Genomic DNA, 19217 nt, shown 5'->3' on the forward strand with positions numbered 1-19217 from the left:
TCTGAGGGGCGGGGCTTGTGGTTCAGTGGGCGGAGCTTCTCACATAAGAACAGAGATGAGATATGAGGAAAGAGAGAAAGAGAGAAAGAGTTACTAAAGCAGAAGGCTTCTCCAGGTTGTCCTGTGCTGCTCAGTCCTTATTAGTGGATAAATCCACTTGCAAGTTGAAAAATAACTAGATAATAACTATTAGAAAATCAGTTTTATTAAATTCCAATAGGGCGATAAATTTGATTGATTTTGACTCCCTATATAATTTCTTTAAAATGAATTGCTGAAATGCTTCCTCCAATATCAGTATTTTATTTGGAGTGTAATGTATATATTTCCTTTTAATGTGCAATTATTCTGTAAGTAAACTTCCTATTAAACTTTCCAATTATCATCAACAAATGCTTTTGGCTTGCTTATTTACAAGCATAATTTACCGCCACACAGTTAAAAAATTTTAACTAAATAATAATATATATTTTTAAATATTCTACATAAGAGGAAACCCGTGTTTCTTGAAAACTGGTAGAGTAATGGAGTGATGTGACGCCAGCTGTTTGATAATGATGGTTTTCAACTACCCTAATTTTGTTTTAAGATGCCAATTTCCAGTATCTAGTAAATAATTGAATAGTTTAATAGTAATATTGACACATCTCTCTCTTTGTGAAGTTTGGTCTGAAACTGTAGGCCACTTGTTTTGGGAGTGTCATTATCTGGAGGAATGTTAATGCCTTGTTTGTCCAAAATGTGTCATGATTTTTTCTTATCTTATAGACACATTCTTTTTGTTTGGTTTTTACGACTAGAATCTACTCAAAGCAAGTTTTTGTATAAATATCATTTTATTTATTGGTAAGTTTTATAGCCATAAATGTACATACACAAGAAAGCCACATTTGCACCATGTTTAATATTCTTTCTTAAAACGGCTTTTAATCTTAATCTTTAATCCCCTCTCTCTATTTCTTTCTCCTTTTCCATTTCTTATGGGAAGATTTTCAACAGGTTAATTAGGTTATTTTACATAATTTCTCTCATTAACTATTATGTCATAACTTGTATATTGTTTGAAATAATGTTTGTATGGGAAAATAAAAATTAAAAAAGAAAGAGATAAAGATAATGTTGACATGACCTTTGGGGCAGGAAGTGACCAGACACAAATGGTATTACTGTGACCCAGCGGTTCAAACACTATTAGGGCAAATACTTCAGGTCATTTCTCATGTGTCAGTCAAAATCTCCTACAGAACAGACTGAGCTGTTGCTTATTCTGTCCAATGTTTAGATGCTAATTTCTGTATATCTTTTCTTTGGGTCCAGATGGGTTTTATATCTGATGTTCAGCTGATTGTACAGCTTTTATTATATCGCCATCAGGTGGTCATATGAAAACACTTACTCCATGACATCGATATTGATATATTTCATGGTGAAGTTTTTGTGGACATGTCAAGACAGAAGAGTCGGTTAATTGTGTCAGTGTTCAAATCAACTTACACTTTCTATACTACCTGAGAATGATAAAACGACAATTAACTCAAACGTACAGTAGATTATTTTTGGATCGATATCTCAGTGGTGGTATTTTAACTTCAATATCACACGCGCTACTGCACTACTGCGCGCGCTTTCTCAACAGAAAGCCGCGAACTCGCATAATTCAAAAAATTAACGGTCATTTTGATTTACCGGCTGACTGATAACATTCGTTTATTATCGATGTCTTCATGTAATAATTCATGTATTAAACAATAGTTTTGTGAGGCGCTCCCCACTCAGCCGAACCTTCAGTTCATTTCTTCTCTTCTAACTCCATCGCTAGCACTGTAGTTGGCGCTGTTTAGTTTAGTGTACTCGTAAAACCACTGAAGAAAGAAAGACTGGAGCAGATGGTAAGTGTGACTGTTTTACATTATTTATGTGTTTTAGCTGTTAATGTACTAGTTAGTTGTTATTTTTCCCCTCTTTGTTTTATCTCACATAACGCTTTTCCTCGCTCGCTCGCCGTACTAACCATAACTAATGTCTTATAGTTTTACTACAGTGACTATGTTTTAAACATGATATTTCTAGTAAACAATAGTTAGTATAAACACAATGGTTAAAGTTTAAACAGTTGCAGTAGAAATGAGTAATCTGACAATACCATGTTTTATATCTGAATATGCATTTAATTATATCATATTATAACATTTCTATTTATAAAATCTTATATTTATAATATTCTTGCTCTGTGCTGGTTTTTATTTGAAAATAAACATAAACACAAATTTACATCCGAAATAAATATTTCTGAGTATTCTCCAACATAAGATGTTATTTTCCATAGTTCTGCTCATGATGATGTTTGTCTTCAGATGTTGACCATGAGAGCGCAGATGGATGTGATCTGCTGTAAATCAGTAGGAACGGATCTGTCCATGCTGGATATTGAGGATTTCATCACTGAAATCTGTCAGCTGAAGAAAGAGGTGGCGTCACTGGAGGCAAAGCTGAGAGAAAGAGGAGACAACCCCAACAGAGAGGTTTGAGCCGCTCATCATTTCATCCTTCAGCTCAATCAAACCACAGTTTTGTTAGCTTCTCACTTCTTATGCACATCTTAAATTAAGCCAGCAGCAAAATATGCTAACAAATCACCAGTATACCCACTAGAGATAACTGCTGAGTACTGAGGCTAATATCAACAGGTTGTTGTTTTTTTGTGTTGATTGATCTATGATGTGTTTGTCAGGATCTGGAGAAGGTTTCAGTGTGTGTGAGTGATGGGACAGAAGCTCAGGATTCAGTCTGGAGATCCAGAGACACACAGGACTCAGAGCTCAGCCTCACTTTACTGTGTTATACTGACGCTCAGGATCATGGATCCGCTGATCAAACCTCTGACTGTAACGCTGGAGAACAGCAGATGAAGATGTGCTCCGTCAGACTGGAGGACTGCAGGAACCTGATAGAGAGACGAGGAGAAGAAACCACAGCAGAGGAACAACAACAGAGCCATGAGGAGGAGGATGATGATCAGAATTATGATAATGATGATGAGGATGAAGATCAGAATGAGGATGATGATTACTTTGTTCCTTCAGGTATGTTTCTTCCTTTTGTGACCAGATATGTTGAATTAACAAAATTGTTTTTATAAATAATAATAAATTGTAAAAATCTTATCTACGTTCTGACCTAAATTCATGTGGAGCAGCATTTGTATGTGAATTCTGCCAATTTGAGACACTAGCCACGATTCCATTACAGATTTGCACAAAACTTTTGCGATATTTTCTAAAAGTCAATAAAAAAACTATAGCGAAGCTATTATGACAGCGTTTCCATTAACCCATGTAATGCAACTAAAATGTTTTGACGATAAGTCATTTAAAAATCATTGCAACGGATGTCGGTAGGTTTATGTATATCTCAGCCACCGCACTAGCCATTATTATTAACCGAAGGAGACGTAGGTGTGTTATCCAAGCATTAATGGCAAGAAAAGCCTCTAATACTTGTTAGTGTCCACGTATGAGGTGTTTCTCCCTCTTATCTGCATCAAGGTCTTAATTGTGGCTAGGACTGAACAATTTTGGAAAATAATCTAATTGCGATGTTTTTTTTTTAACCAATATTGCGATTGCGATTTAATAGCCTATGCGATTACTTTTAAGTTCTTTATCTTCTGTATTATTCGTCAAAGACAAGTAATAAATCATTGTATAGTAGGGATGGGAATCTTTAGGCACCTCATGATCTACTTTTCTTCTTAATTAATCTTATTAATAACACTTAAAATCTTTATTTAATTACATGTGTAATTATACATATTTTTTTAAATAATTCTTAAAAAAACATGTTACATGTTAAGAATTTTAAATAGGCTATATAAACTAATTTAGCTTCAACATATAAAAGCTAGTAAATAAAGAGAAAAAAAAAACATTACAAGCAATAAACAAAGAGTGCTTTCAGTATTTAAAAGTAGGCTGTCTGAACGCTTTCCATTCAAGAGCTGTGAGTGATTTCATTCCTCAGTTTAGATACGATAAGCTGCATTCACACTAATGCACCGATCTCTTTTGAAACATAAGATGTAATTTGTCCTGTTGGTTTAAGATATAACTGACCGTGTTTACATTAATTTCGTGTCATAAAAGCATTTTGAGATGCAAGTACATTTAACCAATGAGTCGCTCACAGCCGCATACGCTCTTCACAAAGCGCGCGTGAGTATTTTAAATTGAAAGCAGCCTTCTCTGTGATTTTCATATTTTTAATATATAAGCCAACTGCATTCCAAAAGACATAAATGATGCCTTAGTAGAGCATTTGTGAGGAAAATTCCGGCGGACAGGACAAGCCAAGCGGCATAACCTCTGTAATGTCCTGTAATAAGCCCGTGAATGTCCTTGTAATTCGCTTAAACCTTTCCAAACTTTCTGAAAGATTATTTTTTGGAAGGTTTGAGCGGTGTTGTGTGTGTGTGTGTGTGTGAGAGAGAGTGAGAGAGAGAGAGAGAGAGAGAGAGAGAGAGAGAAATTAGAAGCAAGCAGAATTTGGTTGTTTCTAAAGCACACGCAGCGTCATGATCACACATCTGTGTTTAAAAACTAAGCTCAGACTCGATTCTGAAATTCTCTGAATCGATCCAGAATCGTTGGGGAGAGAATCTACAACATAATATATCATTATATATTAATTATATATATATATATTATAACATAATATCACATAAATTAAACAAAGTGTTCTTTCCTGTATGCCAGGCCTATATGCGTAGTGTGCCAAGTTGCTTTTGCGGTAAAAAAAAATCACGTTTCATCATATTGCGATATTATCGCAAATGCAATTAATCGTTCAGCCCTAATTGTGGCATTTCTTTGTTGTGCAGAATCCAGTATTCCCGTGATACTTTTTAATGAAGTTAAATGAAGAACTCTGTCTCGTCTTTCAGGGCTCCAGACTAACTTTTCCACTGGTTGCACTGGTGCTACCAACTTTCTCAGTTGATCGCACCAGCATATGATTTGGTCGCACCTTTTTTTTTTTTTTTTTTTTTGCTACATGCCATGGGATTAATCAATGCATGCTGATGAACAGTGGTCTTAATCTGCATACCCTAGTTTTGCACTGATGTAAGAAGACTGACAGTGACACAAGACCTCATGTTAGCAAAATGTTTTAATCTTTTAGCTCTCATAAAAAACATGTATGTTCTTTAATGTTTGATTATAATTTTACTGTCACTGGGATGGGAATTGATACGATTTTATCAATAATAATGCCACTGACGATTCTGCTTATCGATCAGATTCTTTAACGATTCTCTTATCGATTCTTGATAGCACAGTGTGGAAAAATTTAGTCATATGCTTTTAAAAAAAGTTCACTGTTGGAAAGATCAGTTGTTTTAACCATTCATTAAAATGAATCGGTTCAAAGGAGTCATTAGTTCGCGAATTGGACGTGTCATGCGCGTTGTGTGATTTTCCCAGCAGTGAGGACATGGACATCCAAGATTTGTGTCAACATAGAAAACATTTCATCACTGGATAGTTTTTTTCGTTTAATTAAAGTGTTGTTTTATGTCAGCTGAATGTCCGGAATGCTTTTCAGAGAAGATAAGGCAACTTATTTAGCATAATTCACACCCAGCGGTAATTAAAAAAAAAAAATCTCAGAATGCTCCACGGAAACTCTTCCGACCTTTTACCCCCGTGTCGATTTATTTTGATTAATATGTGCGAGGGAAAGAGAGCAAGACAGCGCCTAGTTTGGAGACGGTGAAGTCTTGTTTACACTTTCGCCTGAAGTGCCTGAAAAACTAATTGGGAGTTTTTGCGAAATTGATTCCATTAGGTGTATTTTCAATTCGCCATTCCAGTTTGCGCAATTTGAAGGGTAATGGAAACGCAGCTTCTGAGAATGGCATATTTTGAGTTGCATGCGTGTAAAATATCACATTAGACTTTGTATTTATGTACAACACAGCTTTTGCGGTTTGATAAACTCACTAAGTTCACAATTTCAATTTTATTTCGAGTGATCATTCAACTCTAGAAGTTATTTAAAAAGTTCAATATTTAATGCCCATTATGTTCCTTCCAGATGACGACGCTGGTTCATCTTCTGATCTAGAAACTGCCTCTACATCCAAACAGCGACAGACAGTGAAGAGTTTCTCCTGCGTAACCTGTGGGAAAACATTGAGCTCACAGGGACATTTAGCGAGACATGAGAGAACACACACAGAACAGAAAGACTTCACCTGCAAGATATGTGACATCAGCTTTCCCACCTCAGAAGAGAAAAGATATCATTCAAAAGAGCACAAGAAGAAAGAGTTTCATTGTGATCAGTGTGGAGAGAATTTTAATTCCTCTTCTAGTCTCTATCGTCATAGACGGAAGACGCACAGTGGTGAAAAACCTTTCGAATGCAGCGAGTGTAACAAGTATTTCCGCACCAAAGGATATCTTTCAACTCATAAGAAATACCACAGGGAGGGAAAGCTGTACCAGTGCACTCAATGTGAGAAGAGCTTCAACCAAGAATCCCATCTGAAGAACCATCTACTCACACACACCAATGAGAGGCCGTACAAGTGCAGTGAATGTGGGAATACCTTTAAGGACTCAAAATCTCTGAAGGCACACCAAAAAATACACTCTGTCGTCAAACCGTATCAGTGTTCACACTGTGAGAAACGTTTCAATCATTTGACTCACCGGAAAACCCATGAGAGGATTCACACCGGAGAGAAACCGTACCTGTGCTCCTACTGCGGGAAGAGCTTTGCTAGTCCATTTTCTTTCAAAGTTCATCTGAGAGTTCACACTGGAGAAAGACCGTATCACTGTAGTGATTGTGGGAAGGGTTTTTATAATGCAAGTGACTTAAAAATACACAAGAGGACTCATACAGGAGAAAAACCTTTTAAATGTTCACATTGTGACAAGACTTTTGCTCGATCAAGTGCCATGAAGGTCCACGAGCGAATGCATACAGGAGAAAAACCTTACCGCTGCTCCATCTGTGGCGAGAGATTCGCTTTTAAATGGGGTTTTCAGACTCATCAGAAGAAACACGCCGCTCCAGAGTCATCATAGCTTCATCATGTCGTCATTTTTAGGTTGTGTAAAAAAAAAAAACCTTGCAGTGTTGCCCAAACCTGCTCCTGGAGGGCTGCTGCTCTGCAGAGTTTATTTCTAAATATAATTAAACACACCTGAACCAGCTAATCAAGAGCTGTGTCTGAAATCTGCCCTTAACCTAAAATAGGGCACTATTTGAGCGAACAGCTATTTGTTGTGTTGTCCGTAACCATAGTGGATGTAATTGAGGGCACTCATTCAATCCCACAATACACTGCAATGGAGAGTATTCAACCACTGTACACTCAGCGGCTATAGAATACCCATAATGCACTGTGATGGTCGCACTAAATAAATTCCTGCATCTATCCAGAAGATGGCGCCCGCAGCTCAATCATCCATCCATCCATTTTCCAAACCGCTGGTCCAATGTGGCTACAGCGTAATATCATACAGGTATAAATTACTTTTTAATTAATTATTAAATTGTTTAAATAAGGTTTATTCATAATTTCCATGACAGAGTTCAAGATAAATCTTTTCATCTCACTACTGGAGCTGCCAGTTTGTTCAGTTTCAAATGATTATTAAACAGCTCAAACTATGTAAAAGCGGCAGCCCTTCCAGTGCACTCAGTGTCTGAAATCACACACTCGTTTACATTCACTCCTTCAAGTGAACACTATATTAGACACAGCAAAGGTCTTTAGACTCACTAGAAACTTCCAGGCAAGTGTGTTGGAGCTAAACTGTGCGGGACGTTGGCCCTCCTGGAGCAGGATTGGACGCCCCTGTTCTCGAACATTATTAACTGTGTAGAAATGAATCCTCTGGATGAAAATCTGTTTCTTTGTGACAACTTAAAATTGAATGTATTGTGCAGATCAGTGTCTGCTGTTTGTTAGGTATTTAATCACACTAACAGAATGACAAGGCCTAATTCTTTTAGCAGTTATTTAAGACTTACTGAAAAACATGATGGCATGAAATGAGTCTAATTTCCCTCAGTCACTTTGTTACACAAAGATGAAATGATCCAGACATGGATATGCAATAATACACTACAGGTACAGTAACATGTTATAAGATCACACATTCAGTTTTTGGGATTGACAACTGCATCTACTTACAGGTGTGAATTTTGAAATATCTCGTTCACAAATCAGCTTACAGTAGCGCCTCAAATACTGTCTGTATTAATGTGCAACGGGAGTCAAGCCTGTACTTACCAGTAACCAAGTAATATCTCAGCATACAATAAAGCAGTGTAATGCAATTAATTATGCAAGTTATTGTGTTACTTCTCTGTTTGTCTCAGGGAGTGTGCGTTCGTAGCCGGCCTGCTTAATTTCTTCTTGCCTGTGTTTTGCTGGAGGAGGTGCAGAAAAAGAGCAAATACAATAAATTTTTCCAATTTAAAATCACTGTTTTCTATTTGAATCAATATTCAATGTTTTTTCCCCTGTATTTTTCTATTTGCAGTCTGTATTTTGATTTGATGTTAGTCTTCTGTGTCACATGACGCAGAAATTATATGCTGATATGTGAAGTGTGGAAACTGACTAACAGTGCTTTTTCAGGATTCACAGATCAACAGAAAGTGAAGAGCTGCATTTATTTCAAACCGAGAGCGTCTGGAACATCATCTTTTACAGCGCGCCTCTGATCTGCGCGCGCTTTCTCCTGTCTTCCACAGAAAGCCGCGAATTTGCGTAATTCAAATATTAACGGTCATTTTGATTTACTGCCTGACTGACAAAACAAACAGTCGTTTTATTAGTATTATCACTAGGCAACGCCAGTAGAATACAATTGACCCTTCGCTAAGCCACGCCCGAAAACCGCCACAGGCCAATCGTGGCTTAGCAACCGTAACTAGGCGCGGGAGGTCTGGCAAGCTTTCGAGCGAGAGGGAAACAATGCCGAAGCGGTGTGCGTATGGATTGTGCAAATCTGATACCCGGTATCCTAAAAGTTTGGACGGGGTGGTGGATTTTGTTCCCCCTTCCCGAACCTAAAACCCAAGGGGGGAAATGCCGGGCGTCATCTTCATTTATATAGCGCTTTTAACAATGTAGATTGTTCCAACGCAACTTTACATTGATAATAGGAAATTAAAAGTAAAGTGTATTGGCTTTATAGCAGCTCTAGAATAAAGTTATTGTCCAGCTCAGGGGGCTTGCCGGAGATCTCCAAGGAAAAGGCTGGTATGCAAACTTAATCAGTTCATAACAGTAGTCACTTATATGACCCACGACGTGTGAGCAGTTAGCCTGGCGCACTACAAATATAAGCGGGAGAATGTTATCATTGCAAAGTGGTCATGTCTTGTGTTTATTCCACAATACAAATGGATAAGCTGTTTGATTTATAATATTAGAATATTTTCAAATTCAAGTTACCCTGCTGTGCATGCACATAGCTGTTCCTCAATTTGTGTGTTTCCCATTTGAATGGTCAGCGTATGAGGCGGCTGCTTTCACTTGGACCTAACGTTATAGACTTTCAATTTTGACGAAATTATTCTCTAATCGTTTGCATATTATGTCGTGGATATAGCCCTCGAATGCATACTGCAGACGTCTTGCTCTCTCATATTTTCACCTGTTCGCCAAAAATGACTAATTATCTCCTTAGGAATGTATGAAACCAGTGCATACATACTGTAATAGACGTACCAGGCGCAAAAGCTTGACAGGCGTAGCACAGTAACTAAGGAGGGCGGGGTTAAGCGAAGGGTCAATTGTATTTTTAATAAGAGAAATTAAGTTTGGTGTGAAGCTACTCTTTTACTCCATCGATCGTACTGTAGGAGGCGCTGTGACTTTATTTAGTCTGCCGGTAAAAGCACCGAAGAAAGCAAGACAACCGGAGCTCTCAGACGGTGGGTGCATGTTTATCTGTTTTGCATTATGCGTTGTAGCGGTTTACTTGTTCCTTTTCTTACTCTAGCTTTTAAAGAATTTAATATAGCTTTTCCTCGCCCGTTCGCCATGAAAAAAACAAAAAACAAAATAAAACATGGTTTTACTATAGTAACCATAACGAAGGTCCGTTGTTTTACTTAAGTAAATTACGTTTTAACCATGATATTTGTAGTCAACAATAGTTCGTATACTAACACAATGCTTCATTTTAAAATGTAGAAGCACAGTTTAGTGAGAAATGAACAGAAACCTTACCATATCATGTTCAATATATGCATATAATATTGTAAAATTTGATAATATTCATGCTCTGTGGTGGGGCGGCCTTAAGCATCTGGGGGCCCGTTTCACTTACTAATATGGGGCCCTGCCCACATAAAATGTAAACATGAGCAGAAAAAGCAAGGATTCTTGTTGGTTTGCATCATTATTTTATTTCGCGCACTTTCAGCTTCATGAACAGGCACCACTGACATATGTACGTTTCATTTCCTATTCAAATTATTTCCCTGCTAAAAAAACAACAACGTTTTAACCTTACGGAAAAAAGGCAAAGTATAAACACATAAACTACTGGTATTTATTTACTTAAGATCACCGTTCGCGGGGCGGTAAACGTCGCCATGGTAACCGCGGCGCGACTCAAGTTCGACCAATCAGAGACGTCAGTGTTTTGCTTAGAATTATGGGTAGTGTAGTATTTCTCCAGAAGATCGCAAATAACAAGGTTGATTTTTATACTTTGTGGCTTTTATAGGAGCAGAAACTTTCGTTTCACTGCCTCGTAGCTCGTGGTCAATCTAACTTGGATGGTTTAGGGGTCTCCAACCTTTTTTAGCTACTTTTTAAAAATGAAAGTGGCCGAGATATATGCAATAATTAAATCTCTTAAATAATGTCTCATAACTCTCATATTAACAACTATGCTAACTGTTTTAGACCTAAACGAGTTATTGTAGGCCTATATATGTCACCCTTAATTGACATATAAAAAAAATTATTATACTGTAAAAACACGTAATTATTGTTGATTTTATAGTGCATCATAACTAGAGATGAAATGGTATGAAAATGTAATTTCATGATTATAGTGACCAAAATGAGCATGGTTATCACATAATCCTGTTCAAAAAGTACTAATACTACACAATAAAATCAATTCACCAAGTTTTATGTCGAAAACCAGCAAATAACAAATAAACTTAACATCAATAGGCTATGCACTTTTTGTTTGCATAAACATTAAAATAGTAACATTAAAAATGATGGCCAAATTTGAAAGGAGTGTCTTGCAACATGTTATCTACTAACATGTACAAGTTCAAATAAAGTTTTGACAAAAAAGTTTTTATAAAAAGATAAACCTCGCATATTTCAACCTTTAAATCATTTTTATAAAAAGAATGATCCAAAAAAGACAAAATACTGACATTTACAATGCACATTAGCTTATCTTTTATTATTAATAGTAAAATTCGGTCCGATTTTCCCATGGCGTCTGTCGTTGCTACCATGCGCTCTCCACAACGACAGAGAAGTTTTAATAGCTAATGGATTTCCACTACCGATAAACGCTTGCTGTAGCTCTGCTAGAAGATTTATTTACGGAGAAGAAAAAACACCCGTAGTTTGGGATGCACCCCCATCCTTCATATTGACTCGTTGCACCTGGAAAAAATGAGCGCGTCGCTTCAATTATTTGAAATAACGAACTTGAGCGCGCAAAAGACGCGATATGTGAACGGCCCTTGGCGAGCTACCTCCAATCAGGCCACGATCTACTCTCGCGAGCGACATGTTGGAGACCACTTTAGACATTATGTCTGAAAATAAATATCCTAGGGAGAAAATGAATGGGATTTTCCTGTTCTGTTGGGGGCCCCCTTGGAGGGCGGGGCCCGTTTCAATTGAAACGGGTGAAACATAGGTAAGGCCGCCTCTGGTGGTGACTCAAAACAAATTTACATCTAAAATGAAATGTTAATGAATATTCTCCAAAAATAAGTTATTTTCTTTAGTTCTGCTCATGATGTGTTTGTCGTCAGATTTTGACCATGACAGCGCAGATGGATGTGATCTGCTGTAAATCAGTAGGAACTGATCTGTCCATGCTGGATATTGAGGATTTCATCACTGAAATCTGTCAGCTGAAGAAAGAGGTGGCGTCACTGGAGGCAAAGCTGAGAGAAAGAGGAGACAACCCCAACAGAGAGGTTTGAGCAGCTCATCATTTCATCCTTCAGCTCAATCAAACCACAGTTTTGTTAGCGTCTCACTTCTTATGCACATCTCAAGTTAAGCCAGCAGCAAAATATGATAACAAATCACCAATATACCCACTAGAGATAACTGCTGAGTAATGAGGCTAATATCAACAGGTTGTTCTTTATTTGTTTATCTATTTTGTCAGGATACTGATGCTCAGGATCATGGATCCGCTGATCAAACCTCTGACTGTAACGCTGGAGAACAGCAGATGAAGATGTGCTCCGTCAGACTGGAGGACTGCAGGAACCTGATAGAGAGACGAGGAGAAGAAACCACAGCAGAGGAACATCAACAGAGCCAGGAGGAGGAGGAGGATGATGATGATGAGATTGACTATGATGAGGATAGTGGGAAAGAAGTTCAGGATTCCCTCTGGAGTGTCAGAGATCAGAGATCCAGAGACTCAGAGCTCAGCCTCACTTTACTGTGTTACACTGACGCTCAGGATCATGGATCCGCTGATCAAACCTCTGACTGTAACGCTGGAGAACAGCAGATGAAGATGTGCTCCGTCAGACTGGAGGACTGCAGGAACCTGATAGAGAGACGAGGAGAAGAAACCACAGCAGAGGAACAAAAACAGAGCCATGAGGAGGAAGAGTATGATGAAGATGACGAAGATCAGATTAATGATAATGTTGACGACGATGATGAAGAATTTGATCCTTCAGGTATGTTTCTACCTTTTTTGACCAGAAAGGTTTAGTGATCCTTTTGTGATTGTCGAACACAATTGAATAAATTCAAGGCACACATTTTTATTATGCAAAGGTCTTTGTCTTTTACCATAAGCAAGTTTGTTTTTAACTTCAGACAATATCAGACAAATGGAGCGTAACTGGAAGAAAACTAAACTGGAGGTTTTTCGCATTTCATGGAAAGAGAGCTCGATTGCTTACAGAAAGGCCTGAAAAACTGCTAGATCTGCTTATTTTTCAACCCTCTTAGAAGAAAATAAACACAACCCTAGGTATTTATTTGAAACAGTGGCTAAACTAACGAGAAATAAAGCTTCAACCCCAGACGTTTCCAAACAGTACAGCAGTAATGACTTTGTGAACTTCTTTACTTACAAGATTGATAATACTATAGAAAGTTATAACTATGCAACTACAGTATCACATCAGGCAGTGCATTTTAGTCTCCTTGAGGAAAAATTCGATTCATTCATTGCTATAGGAGAGGAAGAATTGTCTAAACTTGTTAAATCATCTAAATCAACAACATGTATGTTAGACCCTATACCGACTAAGCTATTCAAAGAGATGCTTCCTGAGGTCATAGATCCTCTTCTTAATATCATTAATTCATCTTTATCATTAGGATACAAACCAAAAACTTTTAAGCTGGCTATTATTAAACCGCTTGTTAAAAAAACGCAACTTGATCTTACATAATTAGTCAATGACAGGCCGATTTCGAATCTACCTTTTGTTAAAGATACGATAAAAGGCAGTATCCTCACAACTATGTAGAAATAAATGGTAAGCCTATCTGCTAGGATTTAGAAAATTTTTGATTTTGAGAATTTAACATTTACATTGTTAGAAAATAACATTTGACATTATTATATTGCCTGCTATATTTACTAATTTATTAAATCCAGGCAATTGGTTGGTGAAACATTGATTAAAATTAAGATACAATTAATAAAACACGAAATTCACTGTAAAGAAAGGCTTTCTACAGAAACAAACTTAATGAAGTGGTCAAAATCATGTCTGCCCACTCCATTTGTCTCCCGAAATATTGCGCATTTTATGATCTTACTCATGCTTTTCACTTTTCATATAATCAACATAGATGAAATAAAAAATAATTATTTTTAATTTAAACATAAATATGAAACTAAATAGTTTTCTTTAATGACTAGGCTACAACCCGCAGGCCTATTAGCCTACAGTAGCCTGCAGAGACATTTAATGTCGGAGCGGGATTTGAGCAAACGGCGTCAAGATGTAAGATTACTGGTGAGCATGTGAGGGGAGAAAGGTACGATTTTCTAACAATCATTGAATTTTATTTTGCTTGATATGCCAATCCTTAATATTTTGTGTTTTAAATGCCTGTTTGAGGTCTCTGTGAAAATTTTAAAGCAGTCTTTTACATCCGTAATGGAGAACTGTCACATCCGTAACATTGTTTTTTCCTCATAAATGCGAACACGAAAACTAAAATAAAATGAATATTTTATGTTCTGTGGAGAGCCAACCTTGCTTCATCCGGTGGGTAGTATTAGTTTTGATTTTTCACAGAATTACTGAAAAATATTTTGCCACCTAAAACTTAAAGATTTTTTGTGTCACATCTTTAACGGATGTGTATTTCCCTCATATTAAAAACAAACACCTGTGTATACTGATATTTTTCTAATGTCTGGACTCCTTTATTAAGGGAGTATGGATATATAAACAGACGTTTCAATATATTGGTAATAAATGCATTTTCAAGTTTTGATTGCAAATGTCATGTCTAGTGCTGCACGATTAATCATATCGCAATCGCGATGTCAAGCCTACGTGATTATATGACACAAAATGCTGCGATTTTATATTAAATTAACAAATTAGCGCTGTTAACGCAATTAACGCAGCATCTGTTAATTTTTGGCATCCTTTGGCTAGTGTTACATGATCCCGCTCTTATTCATGCAAATGTTTTTAAACCATTCATGCGCAACAAGACAAAAAAGAACGCGCTGCCTGTGAATGTCCTCCTGACACACACACACACACACACGACCCACAGATAGACGCGGGCCAGTATCAAGTTCTCTTTCGCGGTAGAACGAACAACACACCCGTCCTTCGGATGAGACGTTAAACCGAGGTCCTGACTCTCTGTGGTCATTAAAAATCCCAGGATGTCTTTCGAAAGAGTAGGGGTGTAACCCCGGCATCCGTCGCATCATCCAGGTGGATGCTGCACATTGGTGGTGGTTGAGGAGATTCCCCCCTTCTATGTAAAGCGCTTTGAGTGTCGAGAAAAGCGCTATATAAATGTAATGAATTATTATTATTATTATTATGTATGCCAAAATGAACGCGCTGCCTGTGAATGTCCTGACTGTGACACACAGAAAGACTCACGCTAATATCGTGCGTGCGAACGAACTTGAACAAACAATTACACACACAATTATGCCAAAATGTCTTTTTGTCGAGTATCGTCATAACTTAAGAGTAGTCTTATGATGAATGTGAAGAGTTGTGAGAACGTGAGAGAATGAGGCGCGTGTGAGATCCGTGTCTCTGACAGCAGCGGCTGCTCTTAAAGGGACAGTACACAGTAGCCACTGATTACCTCTGTCGCTAAAGTTAATCAAAGAACAAAGGGAACAGAGAAAAACACTCACTGCTCTTGACTAAAGAACTTTTTTCTTTAGGCAGATTATCACTAATCTGTGTGTGCATTTATTTTCCTTGAGAACCAAGCAAGTTGACTCATGAAACCATTTGTTTATTATATCGCAATCGCAATATTGGCCTCAATTATCGCAATATGACATTTTCCCCAAATCGTGCAGCCCTAGTCATGTCCATAACGCTGGAACTGCCCTATAGTAATTTAAAGATGTAGCATTGGATCTGGACGGGATGGATAACTCTGGGAGTTGGAAGGGGTGTGTTGCGATTCTGCCTTCTCACACCGCGACACAGGTTTGTGGATCTGAGTGTGGATCACGATTTCGGTTACATATTGCATATCGTTATAGCCCTACCTAGCATACACATAACACATTATCAACTTATATAATTCAAATCATGTTAATTCAAAATGTTAGGCTGCATAAACTTGGTCAGCCGGAACCGGAACACTTCCCATAACACCTGATGTACTTGTTATATCATAGGATGACGTCTACGCTTATATTAGTCTCTCTGTTTATCTGGAGTTTTACTGTAGTCCACCGAATCCAAGCCCTATTCAAATCTGACGAAGGACCTGTGCCTGGACATGGCGACAACGCAACCCTGAAGTGTCGACTTGACTCTCACCTGTGAAGGCCTCTTTCCCTTCTCTTTACTTTTGTACAGATAAAACATTATTAAAATTATTCCAGTTTGTATGGACCTGCGGAAACAACAAAAAATTATGTATTATGCAGGCCAGACAGGTAATTTGACAATGTCACTTTGTAAAGAAAGAGTAATATTTGTAATATTCAAACGTGCATACCTATAGACTAAACACGTAGTATGCATGTTTTCACAGATTCACGTTTTTGAAGTTTACACGGAGATGATAACTTTTTCAAAATCTTTCAAAATTTGCCCCTTGGAAGCTTTTTCAAAGTTAGCGTTCTCGAGCCACAAAACACCGTTGTCGTGCAAATGAATGGCCAGAACGCATTAAAAGTTATGTTTTATGTAAATTTGTTATTTTGTATTTAGACTACTTATATTTATATATGTACTTTACAATTTGAATATATTCAATTTTAAGAATTTTTCAATAAAAAAAGCTGCTATTTTAATGTCATTCACCATCGTTTTGAGGCTCCCTTCCTTCGCTCAGCCACACACCACGGCTTTTCCTGGTGCCGCACCCCATGCAACAATGCCTGCCCCTATCAACAAATGCCTTCTCCTCTCAACAAATGCCTTCTCCCTAGCATGAGGTTGCCTCCGCTGATGGAGCATTTCTTTGGGAGTACTCTGGGTTCCGGCCACATTCCGAGCTTGGAGGCCTCCCCTCAGACAGCACTCAAAATACACATGCTCTTTTACTCTATCTAATCATTTGTAAGTGTGAACTTGTGAATTTATGGTTTTCTCCAGAGTGGCTATATATATATATATATATATGCACTAAATTGATAACTTTTTACAACAAAAACGAACCATCACTGAACTTACTATACCTGGACTATGACACTATTCTTCTAGAAGCAAGCTTTGTTGCATTATTATAAAGCTACTTTGAAACAATCTGCATTTTAAAACGCTTATAAATGAAGGTGACTTGACTTATGCCCATTATGTTTCTTTCAGATGACGACGCTGGTTCATCTTCGGATGGAGAAACTGCTTCTACATCCAAACAGCGACAGACAGTGACCGACTGTGGAAAAACATTCAGCAAACAGGAACATTTAGTGAGACGTAAGAGGAAACACACAGAACAGAAAGACTTCACCTGCAAGATATGTGACATCAGCTTTTCTACCTCAGAAGAGAAAAGACGTCATTCAAAAGAGCACAAGAAGAAAGAGTTTCATTGTGATCAGTGTGAGAAGAAATGTAATTCCTCTTCTAGTTTCTACCGTCATAAGGCGACTCATACGGACAGGGAAGAAAAGCTGTACCAGTGCCCTCACTGTGAGAAGAGCTTCACCCAGGGATCGATTCTCAAGAACCATCTACTCGTGCACAGCAATGAGAGGCCGTACAAGTGCAGTGAATGTGAGAAGAGCTTCAAAAAGAAATCCATTCTGAAGAGCCATATACTCACACACACCAATGAGAGGCCGTACAAGTGTCCTCACTGCAAAAAGAGCTTCAACCAGGGACCCCATCTGAAGAGTCATCTACGCATTCACACCAACGAGAGGCCGTATCAGTGTTCACACTGTGAGAAACGGTTCCATCATTCGACTCACCGGAAAACCCATGAGAGGATTCACACTGGAGAGAAACCGTACCTGTGCTCCTACTGCGGGAAGACCTTGGCGACTCAATTTTCTTTTAAAATTCACATGAGAGTTCACACTGGAGAAAGACCGTATCACTGTAGTGATTGTGGGAAGAGTTTTTATAAGGCAAGTGACTTAAAAATACACAAGAGGACTCATACAGGAGAAAAACCTTTTAAATGCTCACACTGTGACAAGACTTTTGCTCGATCAAGTGCCATGAAGATCCATGAGCGAATGCATACAGGAGAGAAACCTTACCGCTGCTCCATCTGTGGCGAGAGATTCGCTTTTAAAGGGGTTTTTCAGACTCATCAGAAGAAACACTGGAGAAAGACCGTATCACTGTAGTGATTGTGGGAAGAGTTTTTATAAGGCAAGTGACTTACAACTACACAAGAGGATAGCTTCATCATAGCTTCATCATGTAATAATTTTAGGCTGTATTAGTGGACTGATGTAGGGAATAGTGAATGAAGGTTTACTGTAGGGGGTGATTTTGAACACAGCAAATGTCTTCAGACTCACTAGAAACTTCCAGGCAAGTGTGTTGGAGCTAAACTGTGCGGGATGTTGGCCCTCCAGGAGCAGGATTGGACGCCCCTGTTCTCGAACATTATTAACTGTGTAGAAATGAATCCTCTGGATGAAAATCTGTATTTCTTTCTGACAACGATTAGACCGCTTGTTAAAAAAACGCAACTTGATCCTACTGAATTAGTCAATAACAGGTCGATCTCGAATCTACCTTTTCTGTCAAAGGTACTAGAAAAGGCAGTATCCTCACAACTATGTTCCTTTTCAGAAAGAAATTATATCTGTGAGGATTTCCAGTCAGGATTTAGACCGTACCATAGTACCGAGACAGCTCTCGTTAGAGTCACAAATGATTTGCTCTTATCATCCGATCGTGGTTGCGTCTCTCTATTAGTGTTACTCGATCTTAGTGCTGCATTTGACCCTATCAACCACAACATTCTTTTAAATAGACTCGAAAATTATGTTGGCATTAATGGAATTGCATTGACATGGTTTAAATCATACTTATCTGACCGTTATCAGTTTGTAGCAGTAAATGAAGAGTGTCTTATCGATCACAAGTTCAGTATGGCGTACCACAAGGCTCAGTACTAGGACCGCTGCTGTTCACTCTGTGCATGCTACCATTAGGAGATATCATTAGGAAGCATGGCATTAGTTTTCACTGTTATGCCGATGATACTCAGCTCTATATTTCTTCAAAACCTAACGAAACTTACCAATTCACAAAATTAACGGAATGCATAGCGGATATAAAAAAATTTGATG

The 19217-nt window shown here is 38.0% G+C and overlaps 2 protein-coding genes across 2 annotated transcripts; both read left to right on the forward strand.

The window, feature by feature from the left end:
• The first annotated feature begins 1823 nt into the window (after positions 1 to 1823).
• On the forward strand, positions 1824 to 8496 carry LOC308687520 (uncharacterized protein). The gene is made up of 4 exons (XM_081360118.1): positions 1824 to 1889; positions 2355 to 2522; positions 2732 to 3083; positions 6094 to 8496. Exons 1-4 carry the CDS (start codon positions 1887 to 1889, stop codon positions 7092 to 7094), a joined length of 1524 nt encoding a protein of 507 aa, XP_081216244.1. The 5' UTR covers positions 1824 to 1886; the 3' UTR covers positions 7095 to 8496.
• A 3564-nt stretch (positions 8497 to 12060) lies between these two features.
• Positions 12061 to 19212, forward strand: LOC308687978 (uncharacterized protein; the record flags this gene model as incomplete). Its single annotated transcript, XM_081360795.1, has 3 exons — positions 12061 to 12219; positions 12417 to 12945; positions 17269 to 19212. The coding sequence occupies 3 exons, from the start codon at positions 12061 to 12063 to the stop codon at positions 18258 to 18260; spliced, it is 1680 nt and encodes a 559-aa protein (XP_081216921.1). The 3' UTR covers positions 18261 to 19212.
• Positions 19213 to 19217: the final 5 nt, after the last annotated feature.

The sequence above is a fragment of the Scardinius erythrophthalmus genome (assembly GCF_964197995.2).
Source record: "Scardinius erythrophthalmus genome assembly, chromosome: 3".
NCBI lineage: Eukaryota > Metazoa > Chordata > Actinopteri > Cypriniformes > Leuciscidae > Scardinius > Scardinius erythrophthalmus.

Excerpts from the sequence above, each read along its gene's own strand:
- LOC308687520 (XM_081360118.1), top strand. Across the intron at positions 2,523-2,731 it reads GAGACAACCCCAACAGAGAG|GATCTGGAGAAGGTTTCAGT; the intron begins GTTTGAGCCGCT and ends TGTGTTTGTCAG. Across the intron at positions 3,084-6,093 it reads TGATTACTTTGTTCCTTCAG|ATGACGACGCTGGTTCATCT; the intron begins GTATGTTTCTTC and ends TGTTCCTTCCAG.